The sequence below is a fragment of the Bufo bufo genome, chromosome 10 (assembly GCF_905171765.1).
Source record: "Bufo bufo chromosome 10, aBufBuf1.1, whole genome shotgun sequence".
NCBI lineage: Eukaryota > Metazoa > Chordata > Amphibia > Anura > Bufonidae > Bufo > Bufo bufo.
In genome coordinates, this window is record NC_053398.1 from 53,272,307 (window position 1) to 53,297,436 (window position 25,130).

The following is a 25,130-nucleotide window of genomic DNA, read 5'->3' on the forward strand; positions in this document are numbered from 1 at the left end:
CTTGTACTAGATACATTGCTGAACTCTGCTTGCTCGTGCTCCTTCACTTATCTGTCATCCTCGGCTATAGACCCACGCTTGTCCTGACTTCCATCTGCTTGCTGCCTCTCATCTACCTCTGCTTGTGCATTGATGCTTCCAGCTACTGGACTCCGAGCCTGAACCTAGATCGTTACAATGACCTTCTCCCATTCCTTCTCTGGATCATCCAGATGGTCATTGTGAACTTCAAACGGGCCTGGACATGTGCTGGCGTGAGCAGGGGGAACTTGCGTGCCCTGCAGGATTTTAATCCATGACGGCGTAGTGTGTTACTAACAGTAATTTTTGTGAATGTGGTCCAAACCATCTTAAGGTAATTGACCAGGTCCTCCCGTGTGGTTTTGGCTGATTCCTGACCTTTCTCAGAATCATCCTTACCCCACGAGGCAAGATCTTGCATAGAGCCCCAGACCGAGGAAGATTGACAGTCATCTTGTGTTTCTTCCATTTTCTAATAATTAGGCCAACAGTTGTTGCCTTCTTACCAAGCTGCTTTTGGATTGGTTTAGTCAAAGTCCTAATTTAAACCTCAAAAGAGAACAGGACATGAAATGATGAGTGATAAGTTACGGGACAAGCTACCTTAGTATCCAGGGTAGCAGCAATGACAGGGGAGACTCCCCAACCGAAAGGAGCAGTTACAGACATGCTTGAACGCCAGTTACAGTAAAGCCTTATTCACACTAGAGTGAATCAGTATACTGTCCGTGTTTATTCAGATGTCCAGAGAGATCCACAATATCAGTCCATTTAGTGGACTAAATACGCTCATTCAGGTCTATCAGTCTGTGAAAGCTAAAGACCGAACATAGATACCATCCATCCAATGTGTGAGAGAGAATCTAAATCGCACATCCTCACTACTATGCTTTTGATACAACAACTGTTTTAAATTTAAGCAAGATAAACAATGGCTATACAGCACTCTTATCATGAATTTGCTATGCACTATTAGGAGGCATTAGTATACAGTTTGATCAAAGAGCATAGGCCCACTTACCACGACAAGGTCGCCTCCTTTTAAGTGGGGACCTACTCTAACTCTGGCGCGGCGCAGTGCGGCGACCATCGCGCCCCCACACCGCTCCAGTAGCCACACAGCACCCACTGTGCAGAAAAGCCACCAAGGCCCTGGGTCCCATTACTGCACCAGCACGGCACAAAAGCAGTGACGGCCACCGTCCAGCACCGCATGTGAACTGGTGCAAAGAGCTCACCTGTTCACAGCCTCTAAGGAACACCAACTGAGATTTGGTAGGAATTTTAAACCCTATGCAGACTTCTGCAGATTAAAAGTACCTGAGCCGAATGGGGAGGAGTGCTGATCCAGAGAGGGGGAAAAGCAAAGTCTATACAAAGTATCCAATGTGTGAGAGAGAATCTAAATCGCACATCCTCACTACTATGCTTTTGATACAACAACTGTTTTAAATTTAAGCAAGATAAACAATGGCTATACAGCACTCTTATCATGAATTTGCTATGCACTATTACGAGGCATTAGTATACAGTTTGATCAAAGAGCATAGGCCCACTTACCACGACAAGGTCGCCTCCTTTTAAGTGGGGACCTACTCTAACTATGGCGCGGCGCAGTGCGGTGACCATCGCGCCCCCACACCGCTCCAGTAGCCACACAGCACCCACTGTGCAGAAAAGCCACCAAGGCCCTGGGTCCCATTACTCCACCAGCACGGCACAAAAGCAGCGACGGCCACCGTCCAGCACCGCATGTGAACTGGTGCAAAGAGCTCACCTGTTCACAGCCTCTCAGCGTAAGTCTGCATAGGGTTTAAAATTCCTACCAAATCTCAGTTGGTGTTCCTGAGAGGCTGTGAACAGGTGAGCTCTTTGCACCAGTTCACATGCGGTGCTGGACGGTGGCCGTCGCTGCTTTTGTGCCGTGCTGGTGGAGTAATGGGACCCAGGGCCTTGGTGGCTTTTCTGCACAGTGGGTGCTGTGTGGCTACTGGGTCCCATTGCCTGCTGGAGCGGTGTGGGGGCGCGATGGTCGCCGCACTGCGCCGCCCATAGTTAGAGTAGGTCCCCACTTAAAAAGAGGCGACCTTGTCGTGGTAAGTGGGCCTATGCTCTTTGATCAAACTGTATACTAATGCCTCCTAATAGTGCATAGCAAATTCATGATAAGAGTGCTGTATAGCCATTGTTTATCTTGCTTAAATTTAAAACAGTTGTTGTATCAAAAGCATAGTAGTGAGGATGTGCGATTTAGATTCTCTCTCACACATTGGATAGATACCATCCATGTTCTGTCCATTTTTAATGTTAAATTTTTTTTTTTTTTTACTAACCATGGTGAAAAAACATGTTGATACATCCTGAACTCAATCTTTGCAGATGAAAAGAAGTTCAAGTATATGCAAATACAAAAAACACACAAAAAAAAAGTGGAAGTGTCACCATAGATCTTTTAATGACCTCTTGCGGGACAAAATACAAATAAAAGGAAAAAAAAAACGCCCACGCCAAGCAAAACAAAAACATAAAAATAAAAAGCACTAGTTGTCACTTAAAAAAGACATACCGTATAAACAAGTATTAAGGCTGATTTCAGCCTGTATTTGTGGGCAGGGCGTTAGCTCCCTATATATACCTGCCAATTCCTTCCCTCAGGTGGTGTGTCTCACTTGCATCTGTAGAAAGAGCCACACCTAGCTGCCCAGCAAGCTTCACGTCTGTTTTTTCTCTTCAGTACGATTCTCTGCACAGTGCGACATTCCTGAGAGAAGTTTTCGTTCTCAAGAGGAGCCACATCCAGCTGCCGGCACGTGCAAGCATCACGGTTGTTTCAAAAGTTTCGGTTCGCTACACGGTATAGTGCAATACTTAAACTGTTTTTCCGGTCTGTCACCAGGTAAGTACTTGTCCAATGGAGCGTGCCGTATACTTGCGGCCACGGGTCGGTCTCCCCTTCTCGCGGATGGCGTGCGGTTCACGGTGAAACGCACACGTGACCGCCGGGCCTCCACAGGCATGTTCAGCTGAGCGCCGAAGAAATGACCCTCCTGTACACGTCCACCGCTCGCTCTGCCTTCCGGAGCTCCTACGGTGGCAGGAAATGGGCAGTCGGGGGTAGCTATGTTTAGTTAGGGAAAGAGTACAAGTCTAGGTTCCCCTTGAAAGGCACACACGTCCGTCCACTCCAGGCTCGCACTTGGGGACCGCACATCCCAGTCCTAGCAGGGTCGCAGGCACGGGGGTCCCCCTTCCCCTCCCTGCAGCGGCCATGAGCGCGCCACATGTCCATTCGGAAATATCCGCCCCAGTTTAAAAAAAAAAAAAGGGATAATTAAATCATTGCCCCAGCAGAGACGCTATATAGCAGAGGCGGCACAGGTGGGAAGCAGTGGGCATTGTTGCCGGCGTTACGCCAAGCTGCGGCAGCCCAGCTTCCAGCCTGTGTCAGGGGCAATTTTGGTGTGCGTATTTACATATATTAATCAACAGCACATGGGCCAGTAAGCTACTTGGTCCCTGCAGGTCAGAATTGTGTCTCGGCATGGAGGCAGGGATTCTCTGCCAGCAGGTGCCAGGGGTACAAAATTGCGCGTGGCAGGCTCCCCGTTTTCCAAACGCAGATTTGGCTGGGAAGATTCGTCAGTGGCGCGCGATCAGTTTAGTTACCACATATACTGCGTACTTAAATTATCTGTCGCCTGGACCACTCAGGCCAAGATCAATGTTGTACGTCACCTGGATCGTCCAGGCCGTGTTTAATGTTGTATGTCACCTTGATCGTCCAGGCCAACTTTAGCGTTGTATGTCACCTGGATCGTCCAGGCCGAGTTTAACGTTGTATGTCACCTGGATCGTCCAGGCCAACTTTAACGTTGTATGTCACCTGGATCGTCCAGGCCAACTTTAACGTTGTATGTCACCTGGATCGTCCAGGCCGAGTTCAGTGTTGTATGTCACCTGGATCGTCCAGGCCGAGTTCAGTGTTGTATGTCACCTGGATCGTCCAGGCCGAGTTCAGTGTTGTATGTCACCTGGATCGTCCAGGCCGAGTTCAATGTTGTATGTCACCTGGATCGTCCAGGCCGAGTTCAATGTTGTATGTCACCTGGATCGTCCAGGCCAACTTTAACGTTGTATGTCACCTGGATCGTCCAGGCCGAGTTCAGTGTTGTATGTCACCTGGATCGTCCAGGCCGAGTTCAATGTTGTATGTCACCTGGATCGTCCAGGCCGAGTTCAATGTTGTATGTCACCTGGATCGTCCAGGCCGAGTTCAATGTTGTATGTCACCTGGATCGTCCAGGCCGAGTTCAATGTTGTATGTCACCTGGATCGTCCAGGCCGAGTTCAGTGTTGTATGTCACCTGGATCGTCCAGGCCGAGTTCAGTGTTGTATGTCACCTGGATCGTCCAGGCCGAGTTCAGTGTTGTATGTCACCTAGATCGTCCAGGTTCAGCTACCACTGATACCATGTCACATCATTTATCTTGCCTCTGGGTCCCGCCAGGATGAGCCAAATGCTGGGCGACAACTGGACCTTCAATTTAGCCATTGTTGTTTCCACGCCATATGTCATATTGAGTCCGCCACACCCCACTCCAGGCCATCCGGGCTCGGTTCTTAGTTAGGAGTCTCCCGGATGGTCAAGGGGTCTCACGGTCCTTATCCTATCCCCACGGGTACGTTATTCAGTTTACTTTATGTTTCCCCCAGATTCCTAGAAGCGTCTCCGGCCATTATCATTCTAAAAGCAGGCAAAGCCCCGCAAGGAGATGCCCGACGCGGACCCCACGGGTGCCACAATCCCAGCATACAACACCCCAGTGATGGATTAGAATCTCTGATCTCAACAGCAAAACACCTCATAACACAATCATTAGCCCCAAATATGTCCAGGAATTATAAAGCGGGGTTGAAAGCGTTTGAGAGATTTAGACTTCTCTATTCTCAGGGCGGCCGCGACGAAATATCTTACTTACTGGCGTTCATAGCCTTCTGCCATTCCCAACAAAAGCTCTCATATAATACTATCAAATTATACCTAGCAGGCCTTCAACTCCATTTTATGCTCAGTAATCCGGGTTGTTCTTCTATCTTGTCCAACCAGGTCATCAAGGCGGCCCTCAGGGGAATACAGGAAAATGCAAAACAGGCTGCCACCCGCAGACAGCCGGTGTTCGGCAAGCTGTTCAGGGATTTGTCTTCTGCCCTGGACGGCGATCCTTTTTGGCCCTTGACCAGCACGGTAATCCAAGCGGCCATGTTCTAAGTTTTTACGGCTTCCTCCTGCCAGGAGAGTTCACTGGCAGCTCTCCGAGACCCGGAGGTCTTCGCAAAGAACAACTGTCGTGGCACTATAACTATTATGTACTCAGCATTCCATCAACCAAAACAAACCAGACAGGGCCATCCACGGAAATTAAATATTTCCCTACCCGGAATAATTGGTGTCCAGTCCAGATCCTCAATAAATTATTGTCCCTGTTGCAGACAGCGCCTCCTGACAGTCTGCTCCTGCCCTTCAAGAACAAACCCCTCACTTCAAACCAATTCACGTCCCACATCCGCTCTCTGGCGGCAGGTCTGGGGTACGACCCAGGAGCCATTTCGGGTCACTCGTTCCGTATTGGGACGGCATCGTCAGCTTCGAAACACCAAGTCCCCGCTCACGTTATTCGATCCATGGGGCGCTGGAGGTCATCTTGCTTCAACAGATACATTCCGAATCCACACCGGGAAATTTCTCAAGCTTTTCAGTCGTTGGCGTTATAGGTCATGCGGGCTGGAAGAATATGAATAAACCAGTGTAGACAACATAGCGTACTTGTCTTTTTGCCCTCTCCAGGCTTACCCACGCCCGTGGCTTCCGGCACAACTCAGCCATAGTTCAGGTTCGGCATGCCTTACCCACGTCCAAGACGCATTTAGCCCTGCTCATAAGTATTAAGGCTGATTTCAGCCTGTATTTGTGGGCAGGGCGTTAGCTCCCTATATATACCTGCCAATTCCTTCCCTCAGGTGGTGTGTCTCACTTGCCCCTCCCTCCCACCCCTTTTTTCACACACTCCAATAGGGTACGCCCTCTCCAGGCTTACCCACGCCCGTGGCTTCCGGCACAACTCAGCCATAGTTCAGGTTCGGCATGCCTTACCCACGTCCAAGACGCATTTAGCCCTGCCCATAAATAAAAAAGTTAGGACCGATAAACCACCAAGTGCTTTAAATCATGAAGAAGTATCTGGTCATTAAGGCCTTTTCAGAGTTACGGTAATACTTAGCTCCGTTTCCCTGCTTTACACATGCAAACCACCACTGTAAGGGTGCCTGCACACGGCATGGATTACATGCAGAAAAAAACTAAGCATAATACAGCACCAGCAAAGTATAGGAGATTAGACAAATCAAATCTGCAGCATGTCAATAGTTTTTTTTTGTTCAGATTTCAGCCTTTACAGAGGAAGGGTGAGATCTGCAGGAAATCCACATCAAATCTGCACCACAACTAGGATAAATAGTGTGGATTTATGTGCATTTTATGTGCGGTTTTGGTGTAGATTTCTTGCAGATTTTTTGCACCGTGTGCAGGCACCCTTTCCGTTATGTGTGCACTCTCAGGATGAAAATGATCAAACTTGCATTATGAAAATTTGGCATCTCCATAATAATACTGATCCAAATAATATGTTTGGTGTGCCATTTGTACTTCATACAGAATACCTTAAAAATGAATTCAATGAAAATGGAATTGCACATTTTTTCCCCCTATTCCTCTCCACTTTTTATTTTTCAGTTTCACAATAAAATATATGCAGCTTAAAATTGTGCCGTAAAAAGTACAATTGGTCTTACAAAAAACAAGCCATTATATGGCTATACTGTACCTGTTCCTATATCCTGTAGAAGAGATTCTCCCTGTCTCCCTACCTTATTAACAGTGAGCGCTTACTACCTGCTGTCATGTATCTCCCAGTGGCTGGTTGGTTATTCAGTGCAGGGGATACAGCAGGATTGTTCACTGTCAGCACTGGCCACGTGTGAATATAGCAGGGATGTCAGAAGGTATATTTGGTGTACATATGGTAATTAGGCCTGAGTGAATCGAGCTCCAGATCATAGGTCCGAAGTTGATTCGTTCTAACACTTCGCTTTAATGATGTATGGAGCATACAGCATTAAAATGTATTGCTTCCGTGAAGGCAAAAGTCGCAAGAGACATCGGTATTCATTTCTACATCTTTAAAAACATTTCAAATTCGGAATCAGAAGTCGGGTTTGCTACCTTGGTACCAAACCCGACATTGGATTGCTAATTTGAGACAGGTCTCCGTACATCATGAAAATGAACTGTTATGATCTGAAGCTCGATTCGCTCAACACTAATGGTAATGTTCATGGTATATGAGGGAGAAGTGAGGGCAGTTGCTCAGAGCCCAGCTGCCTTCATGGTCAATACTTAATCTGCGTGAGAGACTTATAGGCCATACATGCTCTTATAGGCCATACATGGATATAAATGAGCTCTTAACAAGCTCTGCCTCTAATGCCACCTCACGGAGAGATTAAGGCGGTCTCTCCCCAAGGAGAGATATTACCCCCCAAATCTTCACTTAGGCCTCTCACCCAGTTAAGCCAGTACTCTCTGCTCTGCACTGATGAGGGGCAATCACCCCGAAACAGCTGTCTGCAGATGAGATGCTGGCTTAATTACTATCCAAGTCATGTCTCAAGGCCTATTTAAAGGGTTGAGTATTGACTTATATAAGAGCTGCCTTAGATCTGGTGGCATTGAAGAAGAAAAAATGGCAGTTAAGCTTTAATAAATGAATGCTGCATAAAATATAATAATGACAATCTTCAAATATAGAAAATTGCTGGCACTTAAAACGTTTCCATGTGGTATGACAGGCAAGAAAGCTGTTCACATACTCAAAGAGATGGTATTGAGAACAATTCCAGAGAAAGCCATCCCGCTCATGCACCGGAAGACACAGTAAGTCACAAAACCGGGAAGAAAGGCTGCACATGTGCCAGATACAGCCATCATCAGGCACGAACTGGTCAAAATGGATTTACGTCCAAACCTAATAAAGACAAAATCAATATGTACATATTATATCAATGTATCAACAGGACAAACTTCTCTTTCATCTGTGCTTTGCCACAACGACTTTATTCTTATTTATTGGTTTATTTCTAATTCAGTGCGATTATCGCTAGATACAGTGCTTAGTTGTTGGTACCTATAGTCTCCATAAGACCACATTCACACTCCCATATGTTCTAGCTTCAAGAAGACAGTCCCAGATTGTGCCACTGTCCAAGGATGGTCGGCTGCTGTTCCTGCAGAAGTCATTTGTCACAGAACCCTTCTTTTGGTAACTTTCCTCTTGTGCTAAACATAGGGATATAGTGGAGGTATTCTGGGCATGTAGACTGTCACAGAAGCTCAGTGCCAGTCTTATGGCAAAATGTTTGATATATCTGTCCGTGGCACTAAAATATTTTTTTAAGTCTCAACCTTTTTGCTGGTACTGTACACTGCTGCATATTTGCCATAAGCATATCCGTAGTGTTTACTCCATCTATGGACAGCCCAGAAGAATGTTTTAGTTCTATAGCTACTCACAAATAGTTTCAGTCAGCTAAAGCTAGTTTCACACTAGCGCTTTTATATCCAGTAGGGTGTTCCGGTAGGGAACAGCCTGCCGGATCTCTCTGCATTCCGGGATTGCTGAAAGCTACAGCTGTGCGGTCCGGCCTCATTAACTATAATGGGGACTGGCTGAGATCTGGCCGCAACCCGGCAAAGATGCTGAGAATCGGTCAGACGAAAACCACTGCGCAATTTTCTGTGTTGTGGCCGAATCTCCACTGGTCCCCACTTGGAAAAGAGCCCATGTACAGTTATTTTTTTTTGCACAGTTCCCTTCTGATGTTGTTAGGCTACTTTCACACTTGGGTTAACTCACTAATATTGTAAAGGGTAGGCGACAACCCAAATACTACGTTTCACTATCCAAATGTTGTCGCTAAAATATAACTTTTATTAATACATCATATAAAAAGGATTTCTTCACTAAACATGTAAACACAAAATGTGCACAGGACGTCCTAGGTGGCGTTGTTGCCGGGTATGAGTATGTTGTGTGACACTCACCCCTACACCTACGTCTGTGTGCAGTAAAGGGAGCAGTGGACTAACTGGATATTAGGGGGGAGGTGTGTTGATCGCACAGTAAGCTTCTCCACCTACACTCGCACAACCTCCAACTCCAGTGACTCAGAGTCACTAGCACTGCTGCCCTATGTTAAAGATAAAAATCGCTACAATAGTGTCCCTTCCTATAAGAGCTGCCCCCTCTCTTTCAGGGTGACTAGCCCAGCTTGACGCGTTTCTCTGGCTGCCTCTTTACTGTGCAACCACTTCATCAGGAAGTTTTAGGACACACAAATACAAACAGTGTACTGCATGCTTCCATATACCGCGTGCAGACACGTAGCCTGTGGCTCTGGGACGGCCAGCGCTGCCACTAAAGAAGAGAAAGCCACGCCCGCTAGGCCTGCCAAAGCCACGCGGGAGCCAATGGAACAGCGGCATCGCCGGAGAGCAGGCGCGCCCCTGCCCCGCCTACTTATATCGCTTCAGAGGGCGAAAGGGGAGGTATACATTACAGGAGTGATACAATTTGGAGATCCTTACATAATCCAGTGACAAAATTAGCTCATAAAGCATCCCAGGAGGTCAATCGCCGAGACAGCATCTCAATAAAGGTACCCATAACCGAATATTGTTCATATCACAAAGGGGGCATACAGTATGGCAATAAACAAACCAATGCGGCCACTGCACAGTATGAGAGACTCACATACGCAGTGGCCATCACTGTTGCCAAACTGCTCCATGTCCCTGCATGAGCCGACAACAGTGTCGTGGTCATCACAGATAAAGAATCAGATGCTCATAATGCCACTGCTACTATGACTCGTATAGATCTCTGTGGGCACACATGCTATGCATAAAATATCAGAGAGAGATATGTGGAAAAAGATATATGTGAAGTTCCCAGAGAACAGGGTCTATCTCTGGACCCTGTAGGGTAAAAGTCCATTGAGCTTCTTTACAAAGAAGGAGATTGTCAACATCCCCTCCTCGTGCAGATGTTCTAATATGCTCAATCCCCTGGAAGCTCATGCAGTTGGTCGCATTGGGGTGGTATGTCGCAACATGCTGAGCAATCGGTGTATCAGCTTCGTTGACAATGTCGCGTAAATGTTCACCAATACGGCGTCTAAATTCGCGTTTTGTTTTGCCGACATATTGTAGCCCGCAAAAGCACGTTGCTACATATACCACCCCCGTCGTTCTGCAATTAATGAAAGACCGGATGTCATACACCCTTTTTGTGCTCGTACTTATCACCGTTCTCCCCTTCTTTATGGCTTTGCATGCCACATAGCCACTGCAGCTAATAGTACCCGGTGATCTCTTGGGTAACCAAGTTTCCAGTGCTGGGGTAGAAAAGGCACTGTGTACTAGTTTGTCCCTAAGATTGCCACCTCTGCGATATGTGACAAGCGGGTAATCACCCACTAGATGTCCCACTACCGGATCTGATTGCAGGAGGCCCCAGTTGTCTTTAAGGACCCTCCGTATCTCCTTATGTGCTGTATCAAATGTGCCAATGATTCTAGCTTTGGAATCAGCACTGACAATTTTAGGATGTAATAGACTTTCTCTGTCACATGCAGCCGCATGATGGTATGCCTTTCTGAGTGGTTCTGCTGGGTACCCCCTCCGATTAAATATGGTCCTCAAATCATTTGCAGCAATTCTAAAATCAGCCCATTCGGAACAATTACGCCTTGCCAGTAAATATTGTCCCTTTGGAATACCGCGCTTCAATGGGAACGGGTGACTACTTTCCTATTGAAGCAATGTATTTGTAGACGTAGGTTTCCTGTACATGTTAGTCGTGATTGACCTATCCAGTCCTATCTTAATTGAGAGGTCCAGGAAGGACAATTTGGTATCATGGATTTCACTAGTGAAGTACAGGCCTACATTATTATGATTAAGGGCAGAAACAAATTCCGTGAAGGCAGATGTGGTGTTATCCCATAGTATGAACACGTCATCGATGAACCTCAACCAAAGTGTAATGGACGAGGTCCATCGACTCATACTGTCACCGAAAACAATCTTTCTCTCCCACCAGCCCAGGTAGAGATTGGCAAAGGTTGGGGCAAAGGGACTGCCCATCGCCACTCCCGTGAGCTGGTGGAAGACTTGTCTGTCAAAAAGGAAGATGTTATTCTCAAGGATGAAGGTCAGCAATCTAATGACAAAGTCATTATGTGATCCCTGATGTGCCCCTCTTTCTGCCAAGAAAGCACTCACAGCCTTTATCATGTGGGATGGAGCTGTATAGTGCTTCCACAGCTAAACTGGCTAGGAGCGTGCCCCTTTCGCATACTACGTCATTGAGACGTCTGAGAACGTCCATCGAGTCCCTTACATAGGATGGTAAGCTCACCACGAATGGGCGCAGGATCACATCTACATAGTTGCTGACCTTCTCTGTGAGGCTTCCCACCCCAGACACTATCGGCCTGCCTTTTAGGGGATTCACCCCTTTGTGTATTTTCGGCAGTGTGCGTAAAACACCAGTGTAATGGGGTTTTCTGGTGACAAATAGTTGAATTCAGTCCATTGATTAGTCCTTGTTTCTTAGCCTCACTCAATATCCCTGCCAAATCACTCTTAAGGACATTGGCGGGGTTTGAGCGAAGCTTGGCGTAACATGATTTTTCACTCAAAATACGGAGGCACATTTCCCTATATGTTTCCCATCCCATGACTACTACATTACTGCCTTTATCCGACGGCTTTATCACAATCTCCATGTCACTTTGTAGTGCCATTAGAGCTTCAGATTCATCCGGGGTCAGATTATTTAGCCCCTGTTCATATACACATATTGTCCTTAGTTGCTCCGTCACTGTTGCTAGGAAGGCATCTATGGGAGAGTAGTCACTGACGGGTGGATTTTTTCTAGATACTGGCTTCAAACTGGTGAAGGGACCGGTTCCTATTGGTCTTTGCCCCATATCCCATAAATCTGCCAGCAGGCGCACGTCCGCTAATTCTTCCTCATCTATGCTCAATTTGCGACATTGGTCCCGGTCATGGGTGAGGAAGAATTTTCTCCATTTGAGCTTTCTAATAAAAAGGTTCAAGTCTTTGACCCAGTTAAATGGATTATGTTTACAAACCGGGACAAAAGACAGCCCCTTTCGCAGAAGCTCTCATTCAAGAGCGACTTGACAGATTTATTATTTGCAAGTCCTCCATGTTTCTAAGTGAAGCTATTGGTTCTGTCTGCTTCTCAGAGGGAATTCCGTGCCCAATCCTAAAAAAACACCTCTATCACCCCTGCCAGATCTACCCCTGCCTCGGTTTCTATTTGGTCACCAGCCACGTCCTCTACTTCTGTTTCTGACGTTCGTGTATGGCGCTGATGTACTCTCTGCGTCAATTTCCCCCTCAGACAAGGAGATGTCCGTCTCGCTCTCAGTATTAAGTTGATTCTTTCTACCTGTATAGCTAAAGACGGTAGCTTCCTTAAAATCACGGGTGTCACAAACAAAAAGATTATGTTTCCTTTCCCTGATATAGCCAGTGAATTTTTCAACTGACTGCTGCAGTATTGTTTCTCTTCTTTCAAAATCAGAGGATTGGGTAAACTTTTTCGCTGTCTCTATCTGTCCCTGCAATTCAGTAGTGGTCTTGACCAGAATGTTTTTTTCCTCCTCTAATGAAAGTCTCATGAGACGGAGGGAGGATTCAATGGATTCTTTCTCCCATTTTCTCATGAGATCCTCTGACTTGACCCTCGCATTAGGTAATACCAGGTTACGAAGCCCCCTAGGAACTATTTTGTTCTTTCAATATGTCTCTAGGGTCTGCACCTCCCACCATGAGCGGATGTGATCTTTATAAATTCTCGTCAAGTTTTTAAACACAGAGGAGATACTAGCCGACTGTGTTGCTACGGGTAGTTCCTGTTCAGAAAATGCTTCTCTGGGATTACCCAACCAATTGCTGGAGCTGATGTCACTGGATAAAAAACCTGCCATCACTCATACAAATTATAATGTGACCAACTGCATGAGCTTCCAGGGGATTGAGCATATTAGAACATCTGCACGAGGAGGGGATGTTGACAATCTCCTTCTTCGTAAAGAAGCTCAATGGACTTTTACTCTACAGACTGTTAAGCCCCATGGACTAAATGACTTTATCTCCTATGTTAGTTTTATATAGGTAGATAGAGTATCTGCATGCCATTACTACACATGTTCTCTGGGAACTACACATATATCTTTTTCCACATATCTCTCTCTGATATTTTATGCATAGCATGTGTGCCCACAGAGATCTATACGAGTCATAGTAGCAGTGGCATTATGAGCATCTGATTCTTTATCTGTGATGACCACGACACTGTTGTCGGCTCATGCAGGGACATGGAGCAGTTTGGCAACAGTGATGGCCACTGCGTATGTGAGTCTCTCATACTGTGCAGTGGCCGCATTGGTTTGTTTATTGCCATACTGTATGCCCCCTTTGTGATATGAACAATATTCGGTTATGGGTACCTTTATTGAGATGCTGTCTCGGCGATTGACCTCCTGGGATGCTTTATGAGCTAATTTTGTCACTGGATTATGTAAGGATCTCCAAATTGTATCACTCCTGTATTGTATACCTCCCCTTTCGCCCTCTGAAGCGATATAAGTAGGCAGGGCAGGGGCGCGCCTGCTCTCCGGCGATGCCGTTGTTCCATTGGCTCCCGCATGGCTTGGGCTGGCCTAGGGGGTGTGGCTTTCTCTTCTTTAGTGGCAGCACTGGTCGGCCGCGCTACTGTTTGTGTTTGTGTGCCCTAAAAGCTCCTGATGAAGTGGTTGCACAATAAAGAGGCAGACAGAGAAACGCGTCGAGCTGGGCTAGTCACCCTGACAGAGAGGGGGCAGCTCTTATAGGAAGGGACACTATTGTAGCGATTTTTATCTTTAACATAGGGCAGCAGTGCTAGTGGCTCTGAGTCACTGGAGTTAGGTTGTGCGAGTGTAGGTGGAGAAGCTTATTGTGCGATCAATACACCTCCCCCCTAATATACAGTTAGTCCACTGCTCTCTTCACTGCACACAGACTTAGGTGTAGGGGTGAGTGTCACACAACATACTCATACCAGGCAACAACGCCACCTAGGACGTCCTGTGCACATTTTGTGTTTACATGTTAAGTGGAGAAATCCTTTGTATATGATGTATTAATAAAAGTTATATTTTAGCGACAACATTTGGATACTGAAACGTACTTTCACACTTGCATTGTTAATTCCGGTATTGAGATCCGACAGAGGACCTCAATACTGGAATTAAACAGATCGGTTTGGATTTTGCACATCAGGATGCATCCGTTCCTCTAGGATGCGGTTGTATGAAATCAAAACGAAAAAAACAAACAAAACTGATCCATCACTAAATACATTGAAAGTCAATTCGTGACGGATCTGTTTTTTAAAACATTATTTTCAGGGAGGAATAATTTTTTTCCATTTTTATGACTGGACACAAATCCACAGATTGCAGCAGTTTTGTGTCCGGTCACAAAACGTAAGGTTGACAGAACAGAAAACATCCTGAAATATCCTGAATAGATCTCTTTCCATTCAGAATGCATGAGTGTAGCTGGCCAGCTAAGACATGTCCTAGGTTGCTAACATAGCTTATATGTTTATACAGCTAGACCTTCCAATTACCTTAATACAGTTCCTATGTTTGTTTGTTAAAGACAAAAGCAGAGTTATTTACAGTGACTTCATGATTGGATGTCATATAACTGTGATATATATTGTGTTCACAGAAGCAGAAAAGATAATATGCCTTTAAGATTCATTATATTGATGTGAGGTAAGCTCAATGACACAGCAGAAACAACAGAAAGCATAGAGTTAAACTGTTGTTGCTGGAGAGGAGTCTAGACCAATTACAGCCAACCTCACACACAGCAGGAGTCTTGGCCAATCGCAGCCAGCCTCACACACAGCCTGTGTCTGAAATTACCTAGTAGGAGCTGCTAGAAATTATTATTCACCAGAGAGAGAAGCTGAACAGACATTCACTCCACTAAAAGCTGTGTTTTATGGAAGCAGAGAGGCCAAAATAGGTATTTAAAACCGTTATATAATGTTCCTACTGTTAATATAGTGATTAGAACTGTATACTGAACCAGTTATATGTGTGTTTACTTACAGTTCCACCAATTGCAAACTAAAAAGTTCACAATCCAAATTCAAAATCCATATTGCAATCCAAATTACATACAATACCAGATCATACTTAACCAATCTGCAAATAGTTACTGCTAACTGCATATTTCAAATTGTGACCAAATTCAGCAAGTGAACTTTTAGTTAGACCTCAGATATACCTCTCAGAGAGATCATAAAGTGTTTAAATAACTTAAAGTGAGAGTACAGATACTGAAGAGAGAAATATATCCACCATGTTATGTTGAATGACAAGATTGAACAGTTAAACCACAATCTTATGCATACTGCCATTATGTGATATATTTTCAACACGTGTTATGTACATGGACTATCTGCTGCTGATACCAAAATTCTTCTAATGCCACAGCGCAAAAGGCACTTCATAGTGCTGCGCCTGCCACAGTGGAACTATTACCCTCGGAGGGCAAAGCGATAGCGCTCCTCAACTTGCACAGGAAAGAGCACATTAGAGCAGTGGAGCGCCAGCATATACTGCTGCGCAGCAACTAATCCCTGAGTGAGCAAGCAAAGACACCTCAGCGGAGCTATCATAGAGGCCATAGAACGTGTGCATTATTCAAACTGCAGCCGAATCTTAAAGTGGCAGAACGGCAAAGGCAAAATAGTCAGAGAAAGAGCGCTAACCCTCCTGCGATCCCTAGAGAGAGAAAGAGACACATGGTGGGAGGCCAAAGTCCAGAGCTAGAGTGCCCGCACCACTATCCACGAAGAGGTCACGTACTGCAGCCAGCTAGTTCCCGACACTAGGCCCAAAGCCTGCAGCATCGTATCCAAGCCAGCGCATCGCAAGTCAGCGTATCCAAGCCAGCTTATTGCACGATAGCGTATCTAAGAACAGATTATCGCAAGTCAGCACAGATCATCGCAAGTCAGCACGGTGCATCGCAAGTCAGCACAGAACATTGCATCACATCAAGAAAAGACAAGTCTCCTTTAAGACAGACATTTGTTCCAGCAAACTTCAGATCACAGTATCCTGCTCTTCAGAATAAGGTCTGAGCTTTCCTTTCATTACTTATCATTGCATATAGGCTTTGGCATAAAGAGACATTTTTGTGTTTATAAATAAAGTATAACAAAAGACAGTTTGTATTACACGGACTCTAAAGTATTTAAAGTGAAAGTAATTTATTGCCTGCATCTATTGCTATTGCATTTAAAGTGAAAAGTAATTTATTTCTGCATTTGTCAGTATTGCATTTAAAGTGAAAGGTTCTTTAATATTCGTATTGATTGTTATAGCATTTAAAGTAAAATGTCTGAACCTGATATTACTATGCCACTGTTAGAGGATGCAAAGATAGATAGAGTAGAGGGGGAAGAGCAAGAGAACCTGTCTGAGTTAGAAGAGTCTGATGCAGCATTAGTCTTGCCTCAAACAAATATAGCCCAAACAGATGAACTAAGACGTTAATCATATGCCAGAAAACTGACCACAAAGATGCTGGAAAATTTGGAGCAAGAAGCAGCATTTAAAAGGAAAAAAGTTCGCCAGAATGTATGAGAAGTGGAAATTATACATTAGAGGCATTCGTGGAAAGCTAAAACAAGAAAGTATAAAAGGGAACTTGAGTGATATGGTAGAAGAATCTGAATCAGAGCTTATGGCAGCATATGTCAACCTGCGGTCACTTTCGCCACCTTCCCAGGAAATTGTAAGGAACATGAACACATGTACTGCGGTCACTAAAGATTTAGTAAAGCTTATGAAAGAATTATCATCTGCAGAAAACTATAATGAAGTTAAAGCATGAAGGAGAATGAACAAGCTCTTTATGAGAGACTGTGCTAGGTCCTTAGGTGGAAGCACAATTACAAGTGGGACTTCCTTCGCTAGTAGAAGTGCCGCCCCAGTATCAGAGTCCTCAAGTACTTCAGCCAAAAGAAAGGAATTAGCTTAACAACTTGCCGTCAAGAGAGCAGAAATTGAGATGGAAGCTGCCATTGAGGCGCAGTGCCAACTGGTGGCTGAAAAGGAAGCTGAAATTGAGGCACAGCGCCAACTGATGAAAAGTCTGGAAAGGCAAAAAGAGGTTAAGATCATAGAAGCCAGACTTAGAGTACACAAAGCGTATATGAATCAGAGTAGTCTTAGGTTCAAATCTGTACTAAGTGAAGAAACAGACTCCTATTTTCCTCCATACGCCCAAGAGAATGGAAGGAAATCTCCAGTTCTTAGTGAGGAAATAAGTCATTATCCTTCCATCCCTGCTCAGAAAGACAAAGAGAGACCTAGTCCAGTGTTAGGAAAAAGGTGTGTGAACTTACCTTCTATCTCTAATGGAAAAAATGAAGAAGAGGACTCCGCTAATTCAGAACTAAATGAGAAAATAGAACTGGATGATACTATTCCTAGATGTCACTGCAACGGTCAGGAGAATGTTACAACCATTGTCCCAGCAAGACCACAGAGAACAGTCCTCGCTAGACTTCCCGTTCTGGAACCTACTGTATTTTTAGGAGACGTACTGAAGTTCATAGAGTGGAAGGCAAGCTTTGAAATGATCATTGAGCATCATTGCCTCAGTCCAGTCGACAAGTTATTCTACCTTAAGAGATATGTTGGTGGAGAAGCCAAGGAAGTTCTTGAAGGTAACTTCTATAGAAGAGACGAAGAAGCCTACAAGCAAGCTTGGGAAAAATTGAATGCAAGATATGGTCATCCTTTCTTAGTACAAAGAGCCTTTAGAGAGAAACTGAATAACTGGCCTAAAATAGGTCCTAAAGAACATTTCAGACTCCGAAAGTATGGTGAATTCCTGCAAGCATGCAGCCATGCCATCCCACATGTTCAAGGACTGGAAGTACTGAACGACTATCTAGAAAACCAAAGGATGCTAACTAAGCTACCTGAAGAAGTGGCTTCTAGATGGAATCGCTATGTGACTAAACAGTTAGATCTAGGTAAGGACTTCCCAAGTTTTAAAGAGTTCTCTGAGTTCATCAATGAGGAAGCACAGATAGCATGTAATCCAGTAACATCATCTTAGGTCTTAAAATCCTTAGAAGAAAGGCCTGCAACAGAGATAAGACGTGCAAGAGCAACTAGCTTTGCAACCAACACAGCAGCTAAAGGTCCAGATACCTACGAGAGCAAGTTCAAAGTCACTACAGTCACTACTGGTATCAGTAGAGAGACAGAATCGACAAATCTTCTGACTATCTTCAAATGTGTGTTCTGTGGAGAGAACCACTCCATACACAAGTGCCAACAATTGAAGGAGAAGTCCCCAGAAGAAAAGAAAAAATTTGTACTAGATAACCAACTGTGTTTCGGATATCTAAGAAAAGGCCATGTTACTAAGGACTGTAAGAAAAAGTCCACATGCAGCGTTTGCAAAGGACACCATCCTACGCCACTACATGAAGAACGTCCAAAGAAAGATAAATCCTCAATACCTAAAGATAATTAGGAAGGAAAGAAAGTATCGGTATTCTCTTGCAGAGTGAGGGAAGGAGAAAGAAACGACACATCAATGGTTGTAAAAGTGTGCATTTCAAATAATAAAAGGAGGAACAAGAAGGTATATGCATATGCGCTACTGGATGCCCAGAATGACGTCACCTTCATTGATCAAGAAATCTGCAAGAAATTACAAGTGGCTACAGAACCAGTGAAGCTCAAACTGATGGTGAGAGACACATTAGTGAACAGTTAAAGGGTCAAAGGACTGAGAGTTAGAGGACTTTATTCAAACTTCACATTAGATCTACCTCCAGCTTATACAAAAGACGATATACCTCGAGATCCAGATCGCATACCTACCTGTGAAACAGCCAATAAATGGGAACACCTATCTGTCATATCTCATAAAATGTCCCCGCTGAAGGAGTTTGGTGTTGGACTGTTTATAGGCTACCATTGTCCCGAAGCCTTGGTACCACGAAAGGTAATCACAGGAGAAAAGGGTGAACCCTACACTGTTAAAACTGATCTAGGATGGGGTGTTGTTGGAATAAAACAGCAGATCGCAAACTCAAGACAGGTAACAGGATTGTGTCATCGAATATCTGTCCAATAGTTACCAACTGTAAGTCCAGCAAAAGTAATCAAGATCCTTGAATCCAACTTTGCAGACATAAGATCTAAAGAAAAGAGTGTATCCCAAGAAGATATCAAGTTTGTACACACTCTAGAAGAAAGTATTCAGCAGAATCAACAAGGTCATCATGAAATGCCCTTACCTTTTAGAGAACGACCTCGTCTGCCAAATAACAGAAATCTTGCCCTAGCAAGATTGAAATGTTTAAAGAAAAGGATGGTGAGAGATCCCAAACTGAAGAATGATTATTTGAAATTCATGGAAGGCATCCTTGAAGAAGGACATGCAGAGAAAGTAAATAATCAGTCTAAAGAAGGAGAAGTGTGGTACATCCCACATGAAGGTGTTAACCACTCAAAGAAATCAGATAAGATTAGAGTGGTATTTGATTGCTCAGCAAAGTACGAAGGTGTTGCATTGAACGATCATCTACTAAAAGGACCAGATCTTACAAACACTCTGCCTGGGGTACTCTGTAGATTCAGAAAGTATCCTGTAGCAGTCATGTGTGACGTTGAAAAGATGTTCCACCAGTTTCATGTGAAGAATGAAGATAGAGACTTCCTAAGGTTCCTATGGTGGGAGGACGGAGATACAGATTCAGAGCCAGCAGAATACAGAATGAAAGTATACCTGTTTGGAACAGCATCATCTCCAGGTTGCGCCAATTAAGGTATGAGGTACCTGGCCAATCCAGAATGAAAACGATTGTCCCTCACCAGCAAATTTTCTGAAGAAAAACTTATATTTAGATGATGGTCTCATAAGTCTAGAGTCCACAGAATCTGCACTCAAACTAGTGAAAGAAAGCCAAGAGTTATGCGCAAGGGGAAACCTGCGCCTTCATAAATTTATCTCAAACAACAGAGAGGTACTGGAATCCATCAGTGACTCTGAACATGCATCAACAATGAAAAATTTAGATCTCAATTATGATCATCTTCCAGTCCAGAATGTACTTGGGTTGGGATGGAATGTAGAGAATGACAAGTTCTTCTTTGAAGTATCTATTGAAGAGAAAGTTGCAACTGGACATACCATTCTTTCCGCAGTGGCTTCTATATTTGATCCATTGGGATTCTTGGCCCCAGTAATCCTCAGAGCAAAAGAAATACTACAAGAATTATGCAGACAGAAGTTGGGATGGGACGAGCCCATACCTGAAAATTTGAGGCCAAGGTGGGAGAATTTGTTAAGAGACTTGCAAAACATGAGAGAAGTTCGGATACCCAGATGTTTTGTACCTCATGATTTCGGAAAGTACAAGAAAATAGAACTTCATCACTTTTCAGATGCCAGTAGTTATGGTTATGGTCAGTGCTCCTACATCAGAGTGATAGGAGAAGAAAAGATACACTGTGCCCTGGTTATGGAGAGGGTCAGAGTTGCACCTACCAGTATTCAGACAATACCAAGACTTGAACTGACAGCAGCCGTAGTTTCAGCATCAGTAAGCAAGTTTCTGAGAGAAGAATTGGAGTTGAAAATAGATGTAGAATATTTTTGGACAGACTCACAAGTTGTCCTAGGATACATAAACAACGAAGCTCGAAGATTCCATATCTTTGTCGCCAACAGAGTTGAGACAAATCTGGAAATAACAAGTCCAGAACATTGGCATCACATTGACACAAAGCATAACCCAGCAGATCATGCTTCAAGAGGCCTGAATGTAACAGAATTAAAAAATTTAAATTGGTTCACAGGCCCAGAGTTCCTTTGGGAAAAGGAAATCATGCCCAGTAAAGGTTACACAGAATTGTCTATGGGTGATCCAGAAGTAAAAGTTGTACAAACATTGAGCACTGCTGCCAAGTGTCAAGATGACATACTTGAAAGACTAGCCAGATGTTCAAAATGGAATATGGTCAAAAAATGTAGTAGCTCGAATTCAACGTTTGGCAAAGGGAATCAGAAAGAAGGAATTGTTGAATGTAGAGGAAAGAATGAAAGCTGAAGAAACAGTCATAAGACTCATTTGACAGAGATTCTACAGTGAAGAGTTGAAGAGACTTAGTCAAGAACCTAAAAGGCTTCCAAACAACCACCCATTGTACAAGCTTAATCTTGTTCTGCAGGATGGTATACTGAAGGTGGGAGGGAGACTGGAAAATTCATCGTTACCTAGCAGAGTGAAGCATCCAGCAATTCTACCCAAAAATTCTACCTTCACAAGATTTATTATTGATCACTACCACAACAAATACTTGCATCAAGGAAGAAGCTTTACCCAAAGCTGTTTGAGAGAAGGTGGTTACTGGATAGTGAAAGGAAGCAAAGTTATAGCAAAGTATATAAGTAAATGTGTAGTCTGTAGAAAGGCATGTAGACCTACCGAAGAACAAAGAATGGCAGATTCACCGGCAGATCGTGTGGACCCATCACCACCATTTCTTTATAGCGGAATGGATTGTTTTGGCCCATTCATCACCAAACAGAACCGCAAGGAGTACAAGAGATATGGAGTAATATTTACATGTCTGAGCTCCAGAGCAATTCCCCTGGAAATGTTAGAGGATATGTCAACTGAGGCATTCATCAACGCCTTGAGATGTTTTACAGCCATTTGAGGTACTGTCAGAGAGCTTAGATCTGACCAAGGATCTAATTTTGTCAAAGCAAAGAATGAATTGAAGAAAGCTCTAAAAGAGATTGATAAAGAAAAAGTAACTGAGTATTTGTTAGATAAACAGTGTGAGTTTCACATGAATGCTCCACATGCAAGCCATACAGGAGGAATTTAGGAAAGACAAATCAGAACTGTAAGAAATATGTTAAGTTCAGTGTTGAAAAGGAACGCTGGAAGAATAGATGATGCTTCACTTAGGACCCTATTCTCTGAAGTAATTTCTATTGTTAACACTAAACTGTGTAAAGTAATTAACACTGAAGAGGACAGTATACTACTACAGAGGGACCTGGATAGATTGGAGGCTTGGGCAGATAAGTGGCAGATGAGGTTTAACACTGACAAATGTAAAGTTATGCACATGGGAAGGGATAATGCAAGTCACCCGTACATACTAAATGGTAAAACACTCGGTAACACTGACATGGAAAAGGATCTAGGAATTTTAATAAACAGCAAACTAAGCTGAAAAAAACAGTGTCAGGCAGCTGCTGCCAAGGCCAGTAAGATAATGGTTTGCATCAGAAGGGGCATAGATGCCCGTGATGAGAACATAGTCCTACCACTTTGGAAATCGCTAGTCAGACCACACATGGAGTACTGTGTACAGTTCTGGGCTCCTGTGAACGAGGCAGACATAGCAGAGCTGGAGAGGGTCCAGAGGAGGGCAACTAAAGTAATAACTGGAATGGGGCAACTACAGTAGCCTGAAAGATTATCAAAATTAGGGTTATTCACTTTAGAAAAAAGACGACGGAGGGGAGATCTAATTAATATGTATAAATATATCAGGGGTCAGTACAGAGATCTATCCCATCTATTTATCCCCAGGACTGTGACTGTGAAGAGGGGACATCCTCTGCGTCTGGAGAAAAGAAGGTTTGTACACAAAAATAGAAACTGATTCTTTGCGGTAAGAGCAGTGAGACTATGGAACTCTCTGCCTGAGGAGGTGGTGATGGTGAGTGCAATAAAGGAATTCAAGAGGGGCCTGGATGTATTTCTGGAGCGTAATAATATTACAGGCTATAGCTACTAGAGAGGGGTAGTTGATACAGGGAGTTAGTCTGATTGCCTGATTGGAGTCGGGAAGGAATTTTTTATTCCCCTAAAGTGGGGAAAATTGGCTTCTACCTCACAGGGTTTTTATTTGCCTTTCTCTGGATCAACTTGCAGGATAACAGGCTGAACTGGATGGACAAATGTCTTTTTTCGGCCTTATGTACTATGTTACTATGTTACTAACATCAACGATCCAAGTTTGGACCCTTTAACTCCCAACCATCTACTTCACCTTAAAGGGCTTCTGTCACCCCCAAAACACATTTTTTATTTTTGGGCTTGTTAAAATCCTTATTGAACGAATATTCCCTATATAGGGCTCTTACCTTTTGTCTGTGGCTTCGTTTCCTTAAAAATCGATCTTTTAAAATATGCAAATAACTTCACTTCCAGCAAGTAGGGCGTCTACTTGCTTGTAGCCGCCGCAAAAAACTGCCCCCTCCTCCTGTTGATTGACAGGGCCAGCGAGCGCTCTCCTTCTCCGGCTGGCCCTGTCAGCATTTCAAATCCCGCGCCTGTCGCCTGTCTTCATTCGGCGCAGGCACTCTGAGAGAAGGACGCTCGCCTCCTCAGTGCGCCTTCTCTTTCGGTGATGTCATCGCCGCAGGCGCACTGAGGGAGTGCTGAGGAGGCGAGCGTCCTTCTCTCAGAGCGCCTGCGCCGAATGAAGACAGGCGCGGGATTTGAAATGCTGACAGGGCCAGCCGGAGGAGGAGAGCGCTCGATGGCCCTGTCAATCAACAGGAGGAGGGGGCGGTTTTTTGCGGCGGCTACCAGCAGTGAAGTCATTTGCATATTTTAAAAGATCGATTTTTAAGGAAACGAAGCCACAGACAAAGGTAAGAGCCCTATATAGGGAATATTCGTTCAATAAGGATTTTAACAAGCCCAAAAATAAAAAATGTTGTTACAAATAGGAGACTCAAAACTTGACAAAAAAGGAAAACGTCTCACTACTCCACTCAAGTTGGAACGTTCTATACAGAAGTTAGTTGTTCTACTTGAGAGTGATAAAAGACACTTGAGAGTTGAGAGCATGATGGAAAATTCCTCAAATTCATGTTTAAGTCCTACTACTGAAAACATAGAATTACAGGGAGTGCAGAATTATTAGGCAAGTTGTATTTTTGAGGATTAATTTTATTATTGAACAACAACCATGTTCTCAATGAACCCAAAAAACTCATTAATATCAAAGCTGAATATTTTTGGAAGTAGTTTTTAGTTTGTTTTTAGTTTTAGCTATTTTAGGGGGATATCTGTGTGTGCAGGTGACTATTACTGTGCATAATTATTAGGCAACTTAACAAAAAACAAATATATACCCATTTCAATTATTTATTTTTACCAGTGAAACCAATATAACATCTCAACATTCACAAATATACATTTCTGACATTCAAAAACAAAACAAAAACAAATCAGTGACCAATATAGCCACCTTTCTTTGCAAGGACACTCAAAAGCCTGCCATCCATGGATTCTGTCAGTGTTTTGATCTGTTCACCATCAACATTGCGTGCAGCAGCAACCACAGCCTCCCAGACACTGTTCAGAGAAGTGTACTGTTTTCCCTCCTTGTAAATCTCACATTTGATGATGGACCACAGGTTCTCAATGGGGTTCAGATCAGGTGAACAAGGAGGCCATGTCATTAGATTTTCTTCTTTTATACCCTTTCTTGCCAGCCACGCTGTGGAGTACTTGGACGCGTGTGATGGAGCATTGTCCTGCATGAAAATCATGTTTTTCTTGAAGGATGCAGACTTCTTCCTGTACCACTGCTTGAAGAAGGTGTCTTCCAGAAACTGGCAGTAGGACTGGGAGTTGAGCTTGACTCCATCCTCAACCCGAAAAGGCCCCACAAGCTCATCTTTGATGATACCAGCCCAAACCAGTACTCCACCTCCACCTTGATGGCGTCTGAGTCGGACTGGAGCTCTCTGCCCTTTACCAATCCAGCCACGGGCCCATCCATCTGGCCCATCAAGACTCACTCTCATTTCATCAGTCCA

The 25,130-nt window shown here is 44.1% G+C and overlaps 1 protein-coding gene across 1 annotated transcript in view; it reads right to left on the reverse strand.

Moving 5' to 3' along the window:
- LOC120980918 (solute carrier family 22 member 6-A-like) overlaps nt 1-25,130 on the reverse strand; it is a 164,982-nt gene that overhangs the window by 108,963 nt on the left and 30,889 nt on the right. Inside the window, exon 3 of the mRNA XM_040410296.1 lies at nt 7,949-8,103. Coding sequence (XP_040266230.1) covers nt 7,949-8,103 — 155 coding nt within the window. The remainder of the gene's footprint in view (nt 1-7,948; nt 8,104-25,130) is intronic.